This window comes from Podarcis tiliguerta (assembly GCF_965153285.1).
Source record: "Podarcis tiliguerta genome assembly, chromosome: 16".
Classification (NCBI taxonomy): Eukaryota; Metazoa; Chordata; class Lepidosauria; order Squamata; family Lacertidae; genus Podarcis; species Podarcis tiliguerta.
In genome coordinates this window covers 4730255-4750855 of record NC_139549.1, presented here as the reverse complement: position 1 = coordinate 4750855, position 20601 = coordinate 4730255, and the positions used below count along the sequence as shown (strand labels likewise).

At 49.4% G+C, this 20601-nt stretch overlaps 1 protein-coding gene across 3 annotated transcripts in view; it reads left to right on the top strand.

Moving 5' to 3' along the window:
* The window catches only part of ADAMTSL4 (ADAMTS like 4), an 88759-nt gene that overhangs the window by 42676 nt on the left and 25482 nt on the right, over positions 1-20601 (top strand). For all 3 annotated transcript variants that reach the window (XM_083416424.1, XM_083416425.1, XM_083416426.1), the window contains 4 exons: positions 4225-4300; positions 10931-11649; positions 12803-14231; positions 17583-17685. In XM_083416424.1, the coding sequence (XP_083272550.1) occupies positions 4225-4300; positions 10931-11649; positions 12803-14231; positions 17583-17685 (2327 nt within the window). The remainder of the gene's footprint in view (positions 1-4224; positions 4301-10930; positions 11650-12802; positions 14232-17582; positions 17686-20601) is intronic.

Sequence of the window (20601 nt, the reverse complement as noted above, 5' to 3'; positions counted from 1 at the left end):
ACTCAGTGGTGTCCAAACTTTTTTCAAAGAGGGCCAGAGTTGATGAAGTGAAGGGCTGTGGGGGCCGATCAAAGTTGTTGAGCTTCTTTTAGGACTGAAGGTGTTGAGGGTTTTGTTTTTAGGATTTTAGCCCAGGAAATAAACTTCCACAGGGGCCGGATTAAACCAACCGGAGGGCCAGATTAGGCCCCCAAAACGGACTTTGGACATAACCACTATGCTACCACCATCTCTATCTTGCGGAAGAGAACTAGTTTTGAGCGGCACGTTAAAAAACAACTGAAAGTCTGGAAGAATAAGAAATCAAGAGAGCAAACTTTTTGTAAAAGAATGGAATGGTTTACTGAATATTTACAGATAAATTGTAAACAGATAAAAACATTGGCAGGATTATTGTAATAACCTGCAGTTTCGTAAGAGCATTTCTTTAAAAAAGATGAATAAATGAGCAAATTAAGTTAATTAGGAGATGCAGAAGATACTAAAAATAAATTTGAGGAACCGCAGAAAGAGGGAGAAGGAAGTCAAGCTTTGAAACGTCAAAATGATTGTAAAATCAGTGAAATGTATCGACCTGAAAAGCATAAGTAAAAAATTTAAACAAAAACGAAAAAACAACAACTGAAAGCCCGAACAGCATTGAAAGCTGCTGAACAGGAAAATATTTTTAGTTGTCAGCCGCTCTCTGCAAGGTGCATGTTGACGGATTAATGCGCTGCGCACTGAGTACAGAACCATGTGTGCGCGCATTAGAGAAGAGAGCGTTCTTTTATTGCTCTGTTGGAAGAAACTCCGAGGGCTGTCTCATCGTCACGGGCTCCGTCCTGAGCCAGGACAACCTCTGCAAACATCCCCACCAAATTCCTGTCCAACTTTTTTCTCCCTTGCAAAAAAATAATAATTAAAAAGCGCCCCCGGGGAAGGAGATTCCACAGCCGCCTCCCTGCGTGAGTCAACAACTTCGCTCGCTTTTGTGGCACCTGATTCCTGCTTGCGTAGGTTGATCTCCGGGCGCGGGGGGGGGGGGGGACACACGTACTTTTACTTGTGGGGGTTGTTTTGCCCCAATCTGGTTGGTGACAATGCTAGCTACCCATCTGAGCCAGCCTCTGACTCATCCTTGGCCTGCCGCGAGAATCTCTTGGCGGTCACACAGGGTAATAAAACTTCTGCACGCTCATTCCCTTGGCTTCCTTTTGTGCAGGAGGGCGATTTTTCAGGAGATGGGGAAGGTGAGAACAGCCTGCCCCCCCCCCTTAGTAAGTGACTCACTTCAGCAAAAGGACAGGGCAGCCTGCTGACCTCTGGATAGGAAAGGATTGGAGCCAGAAAGTTTGTGATGGGAGGGCAGGTGCCCCTAGGGGTGAAACTGGGGTAGCTCTCGTGGAAATTTCTTTGGGGAAGAAATTTTGATTTAAATCTTCATTTAAAAGCAAACCTGCCTAATCTGCAATTTCCGAAACAGAATGTCAAACGAAGCAACGGCCCTCCCTGGAAACCTGCATTTCTCTGAATTTTGCAGGGCAGTTTTTCCGGGCAAGTATCGAAAAATGCATGTAACTAGGGTGAAATGTGGAAATAATGCAGGAAGAATGTGTTGAATTGGGCGTCGTCACTTTGCAAAAGCGTTTCCGTTCGGTGAAATCACGTTCCGACGTGGGTTTTAGTGGAAATGCGAAATGAAAATGCATCGTATATGGGGAAATGGCTTTGCAAAAAAAATGTGTCCGTTGGGCAAAATTGCATCAGAAATGTGCGCGTTATGAGAAATTCACACTAAAGTCGTCAATTTGTAGAGTCGGTTAGGGACCAGAGGGGTCGTTCTAGCCCAGCCCCATACAATGCTGATGAGTTTTTGTGAGGAGTTAAAAACAAAATGACAAAGTGGTGTGGAGAACTGAACTTGAGAGACTGAGAGAAATTTGCAGGTGTCCTTCATCGCTAGCACACATTAACCTTTTCAGTCTGCCAGGAGGGTTTTCTTAAAGGTAAAGGTAAAGGTACCCCTGCCCGTACGGGCCAGTCTTGACAGACTCTAGGGTTGTGCGCCCATCTCACTCAAAGAGGCCGGGGGCCAGCGCTGTCCGGAGACACTTCCGGGTCACGTGGCCAGCGTGACATCGCTGCTCTGGCGAGCCAGAGCCGCACATGGAAACGCCGTTTACCTTCCCGCTAGTAAGCGGTCCCTATTTATCTACTTGCACCCGGGAGTGCTTTCAAACTGCTAGGTTGGCAGGCGCTGGGACCGAACAACAGGAGCGCACCCCGCCGCGGGGATTCGAACCGCCAACCTTTCGATCAGCAAGCCCTAGGCGCTGAGGCTTTTACCCACAGCACCACCCGTGTCCCTTTTCTTTTCTTAAGATCGACCAAATTACTATACCTGAGCCACGGAAGGTGCCAAAATGAATGTCATGTATGTTGATTTGTTTTAGTGTGCTGGTTGTCCCCAGCATTGAGTTCGACAAACATTTTCTTTCTTTCGTTAAATAAATTTTTAAATTTTATTAGTATTTTCCACACAACAACAACACGGAAAATATCGAAAAATAACAATACACAAACCACAAAAACCAACATACAAAAAAACCCAAATCCGTATCTTGCAAGTTAATAATATAAACGCTAAAAAGAAAAACAAACACTGACTTCCACCAATCCCACAGCACCTCCTTTACCTCTTGTTGTGTCTTCCTGTTTTCCTTATCTCTATCCCACCATCTAGATACAAATCTAGATATAAATATTTTCATTAATAGGTAGAGAGTTCCTAGGTTCCACACTAAGAGATTAATTCCGTACAAATGCAGAATGGAGGGAGGGAGCTGTAGGAGCAAAGTGATGGAAATAACAACAACAACAACAACAACAACAACAACAATAATAATACTTTATTATTTATACCCCGCCCATCTGGCTGGGCTTCCATCGAAGGGCCCCGGTGCTCTCTGAGCAAGGAAGCGCCCATAGTTTCACCCGCCAGATGTCCCACACCACCCTCTGGCTCTGATGTGCTGGTGCCGTGGCAGCCAGAGACTGATTCGATCTCGGTGCCTGGTGACATAACCGTTGTATGGTTGATGAGGATCCCCTGGGAAGGGGATGCGAGCCATAGACTCGGAGGCCAGCAAAGCTCTCGCTGCTTGGAATCTGCCTTGACGCAGCGGGGGGAAGCGCTGAAGTCAGTGGTCCCTGCGTGAGATCGTCCTCACAGCCAGCTTTCAAAAGGGAGTTTTCTTATGTACGATTAAATCATAGGGACAGAAGATGCTGAGCTGGTTTTAAGGCGCATTCCTTTTTCCACCTACCCCAGAAGTCCATATGGTCTCGCAATAGCCAACGCAGCACCCTCAGAGAGCCTTGTACTCCAGCGCTGGGCAGGCAGCGGCGCTCAGTGGTTAGGGACGATACGAGTTGTCGCCAAGCCAGACCTGTGGGGCCACTTCCGATTTATTGAAAACATTTTACCCCGCTTTTTAACCTTGTTTTGGAGAAAACAATCCCAGGATTACAAAAAATCAGTGGTAAGAACATCCCGAAACCTGGGTGTCCTGAAATACCGCCTCGGGGTGCAAATAGGCATTTTTGGATCTGAATGGGTGTGTATTTGCATCTAATGCTAGTTCTTCTCAGAGAAAAACCATGGATGTTTATTACATGACTACCAATGACTGCAAACCACAATGGCTATGTTTTCCCTTGAAGGTCTGATTTTTAAAAATATTATTATTACAGTGGTACCTTGGTTTACGAACTTAATCCATTCCGGAAGTCCGTTCTTAAACCAAAGCGTTCTTAAACCAAGGCGTGCTTTCCCATAGCAGCGGGGGACTCAATTTACAACACACTCAACAGGAAGCGAAATGTGTCCTTAAAGCAAGGCAAAGTTCACAAACCGAAACACCTACTTCCGGGTTTGCAGCTTTTTTCTTAATCCAAGTTGTTCATAAACTAAGTTGTTCTTAAACCAAGGTACCGCTGTATTATTAATTAGATTCAGCAGTGAGTGCAAGACCTCCACAGCTTGCAGTGAGCCTTCCTGTGTTCAGCGACAGGGTCCTCCTTGACTATAAAGCCATGGGGCATTAAAAGCAGGGATATTCCCATCATGCTTTGCTCAGGAACATTCCTGGAGAGGCTGCCTGACTCAGCACAGCCGCCATCTTTCTGCCTTGCTCACAAACAGAGGCTCCCTGACCATCACTGCCTTGTTTTCCTTTCCAGGTTTCCCCTGGCTTCCCTCTCCTTGACTCTCTCCGCGATGATGTTGACGGCCAGCCTCTGCCAAGCCGCTGAGAAGGTGAGTCAGTCTGCAGCAATGGGCTTACTCACGAGCAAATATCTTTTTTGCAAAGGTTAGCTACCTCCGCTTGGAGAAATCGATTCCACAAGCGAAGGCGGTTAACCTTTGCAAAAGTTCTGGACGGAGAATAATAATAGGAGCTGGAGACTGACAGCATGAGAACTCAGAGGACTAGCGGCTTGGAGTTTGGTAAGAATCTGCCTGCAATCTGATTGCATTAAGGACATCAGAGGAGCTCAGCTGGATCAGGCCAAGGGAACAAGCCCAGTATCCTGTTTCCAGAGTGGCCAACCAGAAGCGCACTAGCAGGACTAGCAATGCTCTCCTCTCCCTGACTATGTCCAAGCCATCCAAGTTGGTGTCCTGCAGCAGGGAGTTCCATAGTTTAACTATGTGCTGGATGAAAAAGGTCTTTTTCATTTATCTGCCCTGAATCTTCCAGCGTTCATCTTATTTGGATGTCCACAGGTTCTTTTTGCTCTTTTCAACACGAGGACTGCCTGAGTCACTCAGCCTCTGGATACAGGTTAAGTGGCCTCCCAGCCCTCAGTTTTCCCCATCTATAAAATGGGCATAAGAAACAGCAGCGGGCAGATTCGGCTTGTTGAAATAGCGTTCTCTTTCCCTCCCTGCAAGAACAGGGGGCACACAAACACACACACACAGTTTTATTATCTGCAAAACAAAATTTGTTAGAGAGTTGTGTGCAGGCTTTTGCCGCATTAATAGAACTGTTATTTTTAACTTTCTTTGTTTTTCCTGCCTCTGTTGAAGCCAGAGCAAGGCAGCCAGGAAACGTAATGGTGGGCAGCAGCGAAAATAAACGGGCTCAAGGCCTCTCACTCCACACTTTAGGGAAATCCTTTTTCAGTTATGGGAAAATCAAGACGCCGGCTATTTCTGGAAGGTTAAAAGGGAGATCTGTTGTGTCCGGAGGCCTAAACATTGGCCTCAGTTGTAATCAAGGCTCTTATTTGTTCCACAATAATAAGAATAAAAGCTTGTTGTTGTTTAGTCGTTTAGTCGTGTCCGCCTCTTTGTGACCCCCTGGACCAGAGCACGCCAGGCACTCCTGTCTTCCACTGCCTCCCGCAGTTTGGTCAAACTCATGCTGGCAGCTTCGAGAACACCGCCCAACCATCTCGTCCTCTGTCGTCCCCTTCTCCTTCTCCATCTTTCCCCACATCAGGGTCTTTTCCAGGGAGTCTTCTCTTCTCATGAGGTGGCCAAAGTCTTGGAGCCTCAGCTTCAGGATCTGTCCTTCCAGTGAGCACTCAGGGCTGATTTCCTTCAGAATGGAGAGGTTGGATCTTCTTGCAGTCCATGGGACTCTCAAGAGTCTCCTCCAGCACCATAATTCAAAAGCATCCATTCTTCGGCGATCAGCCTTCTTCATGGTCCAGCTCTCACTTCCATACATCACTACTGGAAAAACCATAGCTTTAACTATGCGGACCTTTGTCGGCAAGGTGTTGTCTCTGCTTTTTAAGATGCTGTCTAGGTTTGTCATTGCTTTTCTCCCAAGGAGCAGGCGTCTTTTACTAATTTCGTGGCTGCTGTCACCATCTGCAGTGATCATGGAGCCCAAGAAAGTAAAATATCTCACTGCCTCCATTTCTTCCCCTTCTATTTGTCAGGAGGTGATGGGACCAGTGGCCATGATCTTCGTTTTTTTTTTTTATGTTGTGCTTCAAATCATAAATGCTTACAAGCAAGCAAATCCTGAGCATTATCAGCCTTTAGCCTCATCCCCATAACCTGTGAAATGGACATATTCCAGACCTATCTGGAGAACTCAGTTGTGAAGATCATGGCTGACGTAAGGAGCCCTGCACTTTTAACAGTGTGGGGAAAACATTCATGAATAAGAAATACTGAACTGAGCAATGCATATCAGCGGCGGCTCCACCCCCTCGATCATTTTGCTAGCTCTTTTCTGAACCTACAATATCCTTTTTCAAGCGAGGCGACCAGAACAGTCCTCAAAATGCAGTCCTACCATCCATTTGTATAATAGCATTATGATAGTGGCAGTTTTGATTTCGATTCGTTTCCTAATGAACTCTAGCATGGAATCTGCCTTATTCAGGTGTGGTTAAGAAAGTCAAAGGGCATTTTAGGAGCTTAATAATAATATTTATTATTTATACCCTGCCCATCTGGCTGGGCTTCCCCAGTGTGGGGAGCAGAGAGTAGGGAGTTAATGTGGGGCCGGTGTGGGGTTGGCCGGTGGAGCGAGCAGCCCCTAATATATACATACTTTCCGTAATATAAATATGGCAATCTTGATTAATGACCATCTAAAAACAGAATCCAAAGAGAATCTCGAGATTTGTTCCATCCTTTCATTTCCAATTTAACCTTTTAAATACATGTGCGTAATAAATCAACTCGACCCTTTTGAAAATTATTATTGTGGCCCACGCTTTCTGCCAGGCAGCTGATAAACGTTGGCGTGACTTTGGCACCCATCAGCACGCTCCCAACCAAGTCTTTATCCTTCGGATTAACTGTATCTTTAAAAAGTCCAAGGAATATAGCATCTGGTTCGAAGGATATTCTATATATCCTATAAATCTGTCCCCCACCCCACTCCCAAAACTGGTTTTTTTCCCTTCCTTTTCTACAACAGGAATGAGGGACCTCTGTGACCCTCCAGGTGGGAGCTGGAATCCAGCAAAATCTGGAGATGGCCAAGGGGGGAGATGTATATGCAAGCCATGGGTGCGGATTCTGAGCAGCCCTCCAGATGTTTCTGGATTCCAGCCCTTAGCAAGCCAGTGGGGGCCGGCCGGGGTCAAGGGTGATGGGAACTGTAGCTCAGCAACATCTGGAGGATGCTAGCACTTAAATAACACAGGGGCCGTCCAGAGAGAGAATAAATCCCGATAACACTTTGGAGAGGGAAACTGGACAAAAACAGCGTATGATTCGAATCGAACGAAACAGAGGTTTTGTCCCCCTGCTCTGTGGCACTTTCCCTCTTCTTCTGCACGTGCAGAAGTGCAGAACGGGCAAAGCTTTCCCCAAACTCACTCCCCAGGGACGTTTGCCGGCGGCCGGATTTGTTGCTCGCGAAATAAGGCCGCCTTTTTCAGAAGGGGGACAAAGCGCGAGGTTGTTCAAATGAAAGACCCTTCTCTCCGGTCGGCGTGAAAAGAAGCATCTCAGTTTATTTCTCTCTGGGCCGTACGTGCTGCGTCAGCTTGGATCAGTGTGCGTTGAGCATCTGGGCTCAATTTTCTAGATGTTGATTTTGTAACTTTAGACGGAGACCCTGGAAGGCGGTGGCTTGGGGTGTTGCATCACGGACGAAATGGAAAGCAGGGAAAAGTAGCCCCCAAAGGCCTTTCTGATGCGTATCGCTGGTGAAATCAGAACGGGGAATTATTCCAGCCAGAGGTCGAATGTCCTTCCTCATTGTGCTTGGGGTCAATCATCACCTCTTAATTTTTTATTTTATTTTTTTACATAGGAAATTACTATCTGTACAACAAACCTGTAAGGTAGACTGTTGATATTCTGGTTTTTTACAGACACAGGCTCACAGCTGAGAGATAACCCTACTTGGGGACTTCCCTGGCTTTTTTCTGGCCCACGTAGGACCAGTCTGGATAGTTAGCCTTGGTGAAGACTTGACGTTTTCATCCCCAAAAAAGTTTTTGCGTTTCTGCTGAAATGAGGCTGCATTTTAATGTTGTGTTTTAATCTTGTTTTTAAGTTGTATTTCAATCAATCTGTTTTATATTTGGTTAGCCGCCCTGAGCCTGGTCTTGGCTGGGGAGGGCAGGGTATAAATAAAATGTATTATTATTATTATTATTATTATTATTATTATTATTATTATTATTACAGCCTGCCATCTTTGTAGGTCTTAGGCAGAGCGCCTGTTTGGCATGCGGAATGTATCGGGAAGTTTTTAAGGCACGATGTTTTGTTATGTTTTTATATTTTGCTGTAAGCCGCCCAGAGTGGCTGGGGAAACCCAGCCAGATGGGTGGGGTATAGATAATGAAATTATTATTTTTATTAGTAACGTTCCTGGTAGTCATCCCTGTTAACTCCAGTTGGAATTATCTCAGGTAGCCAATGATTCCCTGTTTATTTCGTTGAACTGCGGAACTGACTCCTGCAGGACAGTGACGGATGCCAACGTGGTCGGCTTTAAAAAAAGAGGGTACGAATTCATAGAGGAGGAGAAGCCTATTAATGGCTGCTAGCCATTGATAACCTTCTTGACTCCCTCTCTAAAAACCAGCTTCTGGTTCAGCGTTCAGCCTCCGTTTCCCATTTCTTACAACCAGTTTGGGTGGCGCTGGCCCTGCCTCTCAGCTTCCTCCTCAGTCTCAGTGTCGCCCCTTGCAGAACTCAGCAGAGAGCAGGATGGGAGCAAAGACTTAGAATCACAGAACCACAGTCGGGTGGGACCCCGTGGGGTCATCTAGTTCAACCCCAGGAAACACTGTAAAGAACCCTCGAAAAACGGCCACCCAACCTCTGATTAAACGCCTCCAGGTGAAGGAAAGTCCATCACCTTCCAAGGAAGTCTGTTCCCCTGTCTGTCTTTTCTTCGCCTGGCTAAACTCAACTCACTCAAAAATCAAAATTTCCTTGACTCTGACTGTCATTAGTTGTGGCGCCCCCTAACTGTTGAGCTCGTCAACTTTTGCCCTCTCCCCAGTCCTGACGGGCGGCAGCCACCCCTGCAAGAGCCTGATTGGTCCATCTGAACCTCTACATTCAGAGGAGGTCTACCTCTGAAAACCAATTGTGGCGGCAATAATAATAATAATAATAATCATCATCATCATTTATACCCTGCCAGAGCCGGGCTTAGGGCGGCTAACACCAGTAAAATGACAATAGAAACATAATGGGGGGGGACCCAATTTAAAATACAGGTTAAAATGCCATTTAAAATGCAGCCTCATTTTAAAAGTAGCCCATAGATCAAAACCGTAAGGGGAGTGGAAAACGTAAGGGTCAGACTGAGTCCAAACCAAAGGCCAGGTGGAACAGCTCCGTCTTGCAGGCCCTGCGGAAAGATGTCAAGTCCCGCAGGGCCCTAGTCTCTTGTGACAGAGCGTTCCACCAAGTCGGGGCCAGTACTGAAAAGGCCCTGCCTCTAGTTGAGACCAATCTAACCTCCTTGCGACTTGGGACCTCCAAAGTGTTGTCATTTGTGGACCTTAAGGTCCTCCGCGGGGCAGACCAGGAGAGGCGGTCCCGTGGGTCCTAGGGCTTTAAAAGTCAAAACCAGCACCTTAAACCTGACCCTGTGCTCCACCGGCAAATAACCCACAATCCTTTTGAGTGCCTTTTAGAGCAAATCAACCCAGGTTCCCTTTCGCCCGGCAGACTGGTGCCTCTGTTATCTTCCGCCCCAGCGCTATCTCTCCCTGTGACCTGGTCCCCTACCCCACACTGCCAAGGATTTGGGTTATAGAGCACACCAGCCTTTACACATTATTAATAATTTCCTTTTTTGGCTGAAAAATGTGCCCTGTCCAGACCTCTCCAGCTCTGTGCATCCGCGACGCCCTCGCCCAGCGAGGGAGGAAACCAGCTGCCCGGTCAGACGGTCAGCAGCTGGGAAGGATCTCCTGGCACCCAGGACAGTTCTTTCTGTGTCTGTTTGGAACAGGGAGGAAATAATTCTGGCAAGCGGGGAGCCAATTTGGATCGGGAAAAGGCAGAGACCCTTTCCCCTCCTCCCCAGCAAGGCGAAAGTTATAGGAACATGATTGGGGGGTTTTTTGTACAGGGTGGTGTGGTGCAATGGTTAGAGCACTGGATTTGGACCTGAGGGAGATCACTTGGCTAGAACAACAACAACAACAACAACAACAACAACAACAACAACAACAACAACAACAACTTACTTATACCCCGCCCATCTGGCCGGGCCTCCCCAGCCACTCTGGGCGGCTTCCAACAAAATATTAAAATACAGTAATGCATTAAACGCTTCCCTAAACAGGGCTGCCTTCAGATGTCTTCTGAAAGTCTGGTAGTTGATTTTTAAAGGTACAGTGGTACCTCGGGTTACATACGCTTCAGGTTACAGACTCTGCTAACCCAGAAATAGTGCTTCAGGTTAAGAACTTTGCTTCAGGATGAGAACAGAAATCGTGCTCCGGCAGCGCGGCAGCAGCAGGAGGCCCCATTAGCTAAAGTGGTGCTTCAGGTTAAGAACAGTTTCAGGTTAAGAACGGACCTCTGGAACGAATTAAGTACTTAACCTGAGGTACCACTGTAAAAGTAAGCGTGATTACGGTTAAAAATTATGATATATGTAAACTGCTAAAACTGAGGTAAAATGAAAATCAGATGGGGGGGACTTGGGGAAGCCCACCTAACAATGTTTAGTAAAATAAGGATAAGACAAGAATTTGTTTGTATTTTTTTCTGTTTGTGTTGTTTAGTTGTGTTATAAAATGAATAAAAAATTTTTTTGGGGGGGACAACAACTTAAACTGCCATTCTTCTCTGGCAGGGACTTTTTTTTCCATCTCGGGCTCTTCTTCCATACGTGGAGAAGGAACGATGGGTGGCAAAGGGTGGCGGGTTCTGGTCCCGGCAAGGGCCACCCCACTGACGATGTCTCCCTGCTTCTTCCACCCTCAGGTCCCCAGCAGGAGACCTCGCCAGGCCACTGAGGACGACGGCCCCGGGAGCCGGGTGCCCGGCCTGTGGAGCGCCTGGGCATCTTGGTCAGCCTGCTCGCAGCCCTGCGGCCTGGGGGTGATGGAAAGGACTCGTGCGTGCCAGTCCCCGTACCAGCGCGTCCCCTGGGCCGGCCGGCCGGAGCTGGCCCCGCAGCCGCTGTACCCTCCCCAGGCCCACGAGAACCGGCCCGCTAGCCCTTACCCGGGCCGGCCGTCCTACCCTCTCCACACCGAGGGCAGCGCCAGGCCGGGTCTGCCCTTCCGCGGCTCAGCCCTGACCCTCCACGGCCAGGCCCCGCCGCCTCGCACCCCACGCCTCGGACCCCAGAACCGCCACACCCGCCACCAGGCGCTCCCGGCCGAGGAGCTGCCCTCGCGAGATGCCGTTGCGCCCCAGCATGGCCGCCGGAGGGACCCTGCTCCCGCGCAGGAGGCTGGGGTCCACCCGCCGAGGCCTCGGGGGAACCAGGAATCTCGCCGGAACCCCAACCAGCCCTTCAGGCACGGTGCAGCCGCCCAGACCCCCGTTCGGGATGCCATCCCCTTGTTCAAACCCCTGAGGAGGGACAGCCCTGAGGCTGGCTTGAGCCCCGACCGGCCACGCCACGGTGGTCAAGGGGACGGTGACCGCCGCAGCTGGGCTGCTTCTCCTACGCCGGAGTCGCCGGCAGCCCGGAGGTGAGTTTAGGGTCTGGTTTAGGGTGGGCCTGATGAAAACAAAATACAAGGCTTGGCCAGCAAGAGTTTGGGAGGAAGTGCGGATCATAATCTGTCACACCCTGCCCCAGGTCCCTTTTACAGTGGTGCCCCGCAAGACCAATGCCTCGCAAGACGGAAAACCCGCTAGTCGAAAGGGTTTTCCGTTTTTCAATGCGCTTCGCAGGACGAATTTCTCTATGGGCTTGCTTCGCAAGACGAAAATGTCTTGCGATTCTTGCGATTTTTTTTCGCTCCCCACCCCCTTTTTCAAAGGCACTAAGCTGCTAATAGCCTTTTAGCAGCTAATCCGCTAATCCCTTAAGCCTTTAATAGCCGCTAATAGCCACTAAACCGCTAATAGCGCTAATCCACTAATAGGGTTGCTTCGCAAGACGAAAAAACCGCTAGACGAAGAGACTTGCGGAACGGATTCTTTTCGTCTTGCGAGGCACCACTGTATTAACAAAAGAACTTTTAACACAGCGTTTGTAGGAACCAATCAGATTTCCTCTGAGCATGTCAAAAAACCCACCACGTGGGGACCAGTTACCGTATTTTTCGCTCCATAAGACTCACCTGACCATATGACGCACCTAGTTTTTGGAGGGGAAATGCAAGAAAAAAAATATTCTTTAAAGGAGCGCTGAGCAGAGCCTGTATGCATCAGCAAATATGATGTCCAATACTGAACAGTGATTCTGGATATTTGGAATGAATGTATATAAATGAAAATATCAAACGCTGTGGAACAGTGCTCATGTAATAATGTAGTCACATAAGATGGGTTTATGAAGCAATTCTGTATCCTCCCACCACTCTGACAAAGAATTCTATGAAACAGTAGTCAATATCTGAAATCACTGTTCAGTGTTGGACATTAGCTGAATACACAAAGCTTCACAGCTTGTCTTTCATCGTACAAAGTCTGGCACCTCGCTTCATTTAAAGATTTTCAGAGACTTTTAGACTAAAGATTTCATTTTGTACTTATTGTGGTTTGAATGAATTCTCTAAAGATTGTCTATTGTGTATGTACACGGCCATCATGTTGCCTAGACGTTGTTGACGTTCTCTTTGCAACACAGGGCTTTGTTTGGTTTCAAATTCACATTGTGGCACTTTGCCCCCTCAGGTCCCGGGTTCGAGAGGCGATCAAGCCAGGCAAGTACGGCTACGGGAAGCTGCCGTTCGCCTTGCCCCTCCACACAGACGTGACTGAGGGGGCCCAGCCCCGATTCAAGAGGCACCACGGAAGCAGAGGCGGGGAGCCCCCGTCTCCGCCTCCCCCTCCTCCTCCCCCACCTTCGAAAAAACAGAGGCGCAAAGCTGTCCGCTCTTCCTCCCGCGAGGAAGAGGAGCGGGAGGAAACTGGCCGGGAGAAGAGGCCCCTGAGCTCCAGGGCCGAACCCAGGACCCCCCTGAAGCCAAAACAGCCTCTGCTGGCGGACGCTGCTGCCCAGCCCCACACACAGGCTGGTGAGGGGGTGAAGAGCCATTTGGAGCACAGCCACTCAGAGGTTCATGGGCATATGGCAAACGGAGGGGGCACGGCGGACACAGAGCAGCCCACCGAACCGGGTACGGCCACACCGCAGAAGAGCGAATCTTCGGGGGAAGCAGAGCATCATGGGAAGGCAGCAGCAACCTCTCCAGGGTCGCACGGCGAGGCTCACCAGCCAGGGGGCGCCATAGCACCTTCAGGGAACCAGCATCTCCCAGAATCCTCTGCAAGGTCCCACGAGAAGCATCTCCCAGAATCCTCTGCAAGGCCCCACGAGGAGCATCACTCAGAATCCTCTGCAAGGCCCCACGAGGAGCGTCACTCAGAATCCTCTGCAAGGCCCCACGAGAAGCGTCTCCCAGAATCCTCTGCAAGGTCGCACGAGGAGCGTCTCCCAGAATCCTCTGCAAGGTCCCACGAGAAGCATCTCCCAGAATCCCCTGCAAGGTCCCACGAGACGCCTGAAGTGGCAGAGAGTTCCACGGGCGGCTCAATCCCCACGTCGGACGGCGGCGGAGAGGGAGGCGGCCACCCCACAGCGGCCGTGACGCATTCCTCCTCTCAGGGGTCCTCCATGGCTGGCAGCCCCCTTCCCCATGCGCAGGGGGAACTGCGGCTGACCCACCACGTCCTCAGAAACAACGGCTCCGCTGCCAAGAGGAAGGGGCCCGGGGCGGGCAAGAGCCACCGGGCCACGCCGGAGCCGCCCCGCCGCCCGGAGAGCAGCTCCGTGGCGCAGCCTGATGGGGCGGGACATGCGAACCGCCCACCCCACGGGCAATCCCGGTCGCGGAACCAGAGGCAGAATGAGCACCAGGGGGGCGGCCAGGGCAGGCGGCCGTCGCACAGCCTCTTTGTGGACCAGCCCGTGGCTCCTCGTCCTGCGGAGCCGGACATTTGGCTGCTGCACCGGGGCAACCCTGTTCAGTTCCACGCCAGGGGGCAGCCGGGAGGGGTGCGCCCGGGTGGTGAAGTGCCGCAGTGGAACCTCTACTATCCTGGCACCGAGACCTTCCACTGCGAAGGAGAGAGCAAGCAGTTCAAGGCTTGCAGGCAAGAGGTAAGAGATCGGGGTGGGGTTTTTCCGCCCTATAGCAGGGGCTCCCTAATTGTGGTCCACCCGTGGCCTGCGTGCTTCATTTTAATGTATTTTTAATCTTTGTTGGAGACGCGGGTGGCGCTGTGGGTTAAACCACAGAGCCTAGGACTTGCCGATCAGAAGGTTGGCGGTTCAAATCCCTGCGACGGGCTGAGCTCCCGTTGCCCGGTCCCTGCTCCTGCCAACCTAGCAGTTCGAAAGCACATCAAAGTGCAAGTAGATAAATAGGTACCGCTCTGGCGGGAAGGTAAACGGCGTTTCCGTGCGCTGCTCTGGTTCGCCAGAAGCGGTTTAGTCATGCTGGCCACATGGCCCGGAAGCTGTATGCCGGCTCCCTCGGCCAGTAAAGTGAGATGAGCGCCACAACCCCAGAGTCGGTTACGACTGGACCGAATGGTCAGGGGTCCCTTTACCTTTAATCTTTGTTGGAAGCCGCCCAGAGTGGCTGGAGAAACCCAGCCAGATGGGCAGGGTACAAATAAATTATTATTATTATTATTATTATTATTATTATTATTATTATTATTATTTGGTGGCCTTTGACATGCCTGAAGAAGAGGGCAGCAGTAGCTGTGAGCAGGGGCTTCTCCATTATTCTTAAAATTGTTTCGTCCACCCAGAAAGTGAGCAGCAATGGAGCAGAAGCAACAGATGTAGGAGCTGTTTGAAAGGAGTGGAGAGGATCAGCAGCATAGACGGGAGGCGAGAATGAAAGGAGTTTAATTTTAATTCACGGGTGTATATTCCTTGCATCGTGCTTTGCTGTATTGCAGTTTGAATTCCTCGGATTTCAAATTGCAGTACAGTGAGACCTCAGTTTTCAAACGTAATCCGTTCCGGAAGACCGTTCGAGTTCCAATACGTTCGAAAACCGAAAACTCAACACGGAAGCCTCAGTACGGAAGCTGCATTGCATGTTCAACTTCCAAGGCGTGTTCGAAAACCGAAGCGTTAATAATAATAATAATAATAATAATAATAATAATATTTATACCCCGCCCATCTGGCCGGGCTTCCCCAGCCACTCTGGGCGGCTTCCAACCAAATATTAAAATACAGTAATGCATCAAACATTAAAAGCTTCCCTAAACAGGGCTGCCTTCAGATGTCTTCTAAAAGTGTGGTAGTTGTTGTTCTCTTTGACATCTGGTGGGAGGGCGTTCCACAGGGCGGGTGCCACCACCGAGAAGGCCCTCTGCCTGGTTCCCTGCAACCTCACTTCTCGCAGTGAGGGAACCGCCAGAAGGCCCTCGGAGGTGGACCTCAGCGTCCGGGTAGAATGGTGGGGGTGGTTTACCTCTGGGTTTATGGCGTTAGAAAACCAAAACGCTCATGGACGTTCGGAAACCAAGGTACCACTGTAAACAAAAGTACGATATCCAGGAAGCAATAAAAATGCAACCCAAAATTGCACAGCCTCTAGCGCAGCGCATTGTGATCGGTACAAGAGGCAGGAAAAAAATCATTACGCGGTCTGCCAAGACTCGTTTTATCATTCTTACAGTCTGGTGGCGTACCCAAAAAATTAGCAGAATGGACCGGAAGTAGCAGGGGTGAAAGGCGTGGAGGGGGTTAGCAGCAAAGTTAACGGGAGGCTAGAAGTAAGGAGTTTAATTTTACTGAATAGATATTCCTCCTATTGCATTTTACTCTGTTAGTTGTGCTTTACTGCAAAACAGCCCTGATTCACCTAATTGGGCTCCTTACATCCCGAGTTCAGAAGCTGGTCTCAAACTGTTGTTTATTTTCTGATGAAGATTGCCTACCCAGCAGACATTTAAAGCACGCTTTCCACCCCCCAAAGCACCCTGGGAACTGTAGTTCCCAAAGGGTGCTGGGGATTGCAGCTCTGGGGGGGGGGACTACAGTTCCCGGTATTCTTTAGGGAGGGTGTTTGAAATGTATGGGGTGTACGTACGCAGCCTAAGACTTTCAGAAACGTACGGTGCACTCTCCTGTTTTTTTACTTGTCTTGTAAACAAAGAGTTTAAAAACAGTGATGGGAAACAGAGCTCTTTGTTCAGAGAGATGGCTCTGGCGAATTCTTAGGGACTAGAGCCATGGGCGTTTTGCATGGCTGCTTCCAAGCTTTCCTGTTTGGCCCGTTGGGACCAAACGAACAGCTGCCTTCAAGTTGGGGGGGATTATTTGTAGAAGAGGAAGGTTGTCCGTGAATAAGTACAACTTGGAATTAAACACACTTGGGGCCTTTCCTCTTTAACTGCTGGATCCAACTCCTAACTTTGAGCCATTCTGGAAGGCCTAGTGGTTAGAGCAAGGAGTGTGTGTGTCTGTGTGATGATCTTTCAGAGATGACCTTTGGCTGGAGGCAAGCGATTATTTTTTAAGAGATCCAGAGGGGCATCATTTGCTAGATTTTTCTCATTTTCTTTTCAGCTGCTCTTGACTCCGGTCAAACAGATCCAGCAGGTTTTGGAATCTACGCAAAAGCCTACACAACCTGTTTATCCACACACAGCAAACCCCTCTTTTAAACCACTTTTAATGCACTGGGAGGAGGCGGAAAAGAAATGTTTCTCCCCAATCCTATAAGACCTCTCTGGGCGTCCAGCTTCTCTGTAGATAATGCCTCTATTGTTACCGGCCCTTTGAAGTGAGCAGGAGATAAGCTCATGATTGAATTTCCTGCTTAATTTCCCAAACCTCTTTTATCGTTAGTACGAGGGCAGCACTTTTGTGCTTTTTATGACCGGTGGGAAACCAAACACCAAAAACATCCACACTTTCAAAGACTGTTCGGACAATAGCCATTAATGAATTTGCTCTTAGAACAGGTTCTTAGGATGCATTGACCTGATAAAACCTGTTTCAAGGGTCTTGATTTCCTTTCTCCCCTCCCGACAATAATCAGAGGGTCCTTGCGGCTTGGAGGATGCGAGTTCGAGTCCCTGCGAAACTTATTGCATGCCGTGGGGCCTGTTTTTCTCTCTGTCTTTTTCTTTCTCTCTTTGACCTACCCTGCAAGGTTGTTACATGGATGAAAGACGGTCTCATTTTGTGTGTGTCCTTCAGAGGCTAAAATCCAACACATTTCTACTCAGAGAAGACCCACTGAATTCAATGGGCCTGCGTTAGCCATGTCCATCAATTTTAATGGGTCTACGCTGAGTAACGTGGGATATAACGCAATGTAAGGGCTGCACAAAAATGTGTCAAATTACATCCTTTCTCCGAACTGGGAAGTAAGAATTTCTGCTATATTGAAAATTCACATTTTTTTAATCCAGGAATAATCTGACACTCTCTCTCTCTCTCTCTGCCTGCCCGGCCTTCCCCCTTTTCCTTCCGCAGCCGTGCCCGCCTGATCGACCTGATCCTCGGGCCGTCCAGTGTGCGGCATACAACAACCAGGAGTTCATGGGACGCCTATACCAGTGGGAGCCCTTCACGGACGGTAAGAGTCCCGCCTCTCAAAATTTTAAGGTTGCCCCAAACCTATTTTCCAGTCGGGAGTGACTGCCCCAGCTGTCAGTCTGCTGCCTATGACAGCTGGCCAGCTGGCCGTACATCTTGTGGCAGTGAGTTCTGCAGTTGACCCGCAGTGCATGAAGGCATGCTTCCAGCTGCTCAGTGTTTCGTTGCTATGGTTTGCATGGTCCAGAGAAGGCAGGAGCAAAAAGCTGGCTGTGTTGTGTTGTGTTGTGTTGTGTTGTGTTGTGTTGTGTTGGTGCTGACCTTTAAAGCCCTTAAACAGCCTCGGACCAGTAGACCTGAAGGAGCGTCTCCACCCCCATCATTCAGCCCGGACACTGAGGTCCAGCTCCGAAGGCCTTCTGGCAGCTCCCTCGCTGCGAGAAGCGAAGTTACAGGGAACCAGGCAGAGGGCCTTCTCGGGAGTGGCACCCGCCCTGTGGAACGCCCTCCCTTCAGATATGAAGGAAATAAACAGCTATCTTAATGCTGTATTGTTTTTAACACTTGATTGGGAGCTGCCCAGAGTGGCTGGGGAAACTCAGCCAGATGGGCGGGGTATAAATAATAAACTATTATTATTATTATTATTATTATTATTATGCAATCTCAATATGAATGATGAAAAGAAAAAAAGCAGATTGGCCTCATCTCGTCTTCTACATCACTTCTGATTCTTACCAGTCAGGGGAAAGGATCAGGAGATGGCCAGAGCCCTTGCCTCGACTTTCCCCACCGAAATGAGCTGTGTAACAGTTTTACGTTTTTTAACTGGGAGAAGATTATTTGTGGTGCAGGAGAGAGAAAACCCCAGAAACAATTTCAATGATTTTTTTAGTCATCATGTAAATCTCGCTTCTGAGATATTCTGTGTCCAAGGCAGCTGTTTACCAGCTCCATCTGGTATGCAGGCTGAGACCCTCCCTGCCCGCGGACTGTCTCGCCAGAGTGGTGCATGCTCTGGTTATCTCCCGCTTGGACTACTGCAATGCGCTCTATGTGGGGCTACCTTTGAAGGTGACCTGGAAACTGCAATTAATCCAGAATGTGGCAGCTAGACTGGTGACTGGGAGCGGCTGCTGAGACCACATAACACTGGTCTTGAAAGACCTACATTGGCTCCCAGTACGTTTCTGAGCACAATTCAAAGTGTTGACCTTTAAAGCCCTAAATGGCCTTGGTCCAGTAGACCTGAAGGAGTGTCTCCACCCCCATCGCTCTACCCGGACACTGAGGTCCAGCTCCAAGGGCCTTCTGGCGGTTCCCTCCCTGCGAGAAGCCAAGTTATAGGCAACCAGGCAAAGGGCCTTCTCGGTAGTGGCGCCCTCCCTGTGGAACGCCCTCCCACCAGATGTCAAAGAGAACAACAACTACCAAACTTTTAGAAGACATCTGAAAGTAGCCCTGTTTAGGGAAGCTTTGAATGTTTAATAGGTTATTGTATTTTAGTGTTTCCCCGCCCAGAGTGGTTGGGGAAACCCAGCCAGATGGGTGGGGTATAAATAATAAATTATTATTATTATTATATTGGCCAGGCTTAGATCCAGCATCCGATGTCCCCGGATCAGACACACCGTACCCTTTCGCATGTGCCTTTGCGGCCTTGAGGACTAGCGGCTTGCTCTCAAAGCAGAAACAGCTTCTTTGAGAAGCTGAGTTGCTGTGTTGCACCACAGATGGGTACCCCACACCTTTTAGCATATGACGGGGGCCTTTTCTGGGGTGTTGGCTTCCTCCAAGCCGCCCTCCCCTCCTGAGCTGACAGCTGGCCTCTGCCTTCTCCAGCTCGCTACGGCCGGCAGATCTTGGCTCTGCCAGTCGGGTGGGATGCCAGGCAATCTAGAAGCGCGATCTCGAAGGTTTATACGCTGCCCGCCTGTGACTTTTCTCCCCGCTTGCCCTCTGCGAACAGCAGCTGAGCTCTCCAGCAATCTCAGGGAGGGAGCTGGGGGGGGGGGTTAGGGAGTGTTTCTTCCCCTCTTTCTCAGCCCCCCCCCCCCTATTATTTTAATGAACAGTTTATACCAGCATGGGCCCAGTGGGCATTTGTCACTTACATAAGCAGATTTGGAGAGGTCACTGCAAGGACGGCGAGGCTTAGGGAAAAGAAGCTCAGGCGATGCCAGGCTTGGGAGTGGCCAAGCTCGCAACTCCTTGAAGCTGGAGACTGAGGATTATTATTATTATTATTATTATTTATTATTAAAAGACCACACTCTTTCCATTCTGCCCAGAAGGGTCTCCCGGGTTTCCAGACCCGTATTCTGTGAAACCCTCCCGCTTAAGCTGCGTTCCTTGTGGGCCTGCGGAACTCCTTGCCACAGGACACTGCAAGGGCGATGAAAGGCCGGGTGCTGCCGTTTTCCTGCATAGCTGCAGAGGAAGCTACACCGGTGGGATTTCTGCCTTTCGGGGAAGGTGTGCCGGAACCAGTTTGGAAAGTGAGGCGGGTGGGGAAGGGGACGGCAAACAGCCACCCCCTCATTTCCCACGTGTGTCATTTTTTGAGCTGATCTCATTGGTGGCCCGGGGCCAAAATCTGTATTTATGCTGGGAGATTTAAGGCCTCTCTTCTGGCTTGGAACGGAGTGTGTTTGTGTGTGTGAGTGAGAGAAAGAAATTTGATTATTGCCAGGGATTATATATGATATCTTATCTCTTCCACCCATCGCACCCATGAATCTGCTTTATCCCTGGGGTCTTCGCCCTCCAACCGTGCCCCAAACATTTGTGGGCGATTTGTGGCGTGGGCAGAATGCCAGCGCCCTCTGCTGGCCAGCTGTGGAGAAGACTGCAGTTGTGGCCGTTTCCCTTTTTCCAAAAATACACAACTTGTCAGATCAAAGTACATATTGTGATTTTGTTTTGGTTTTTGGTTTTTTGCAGCAAACAGCTCTCA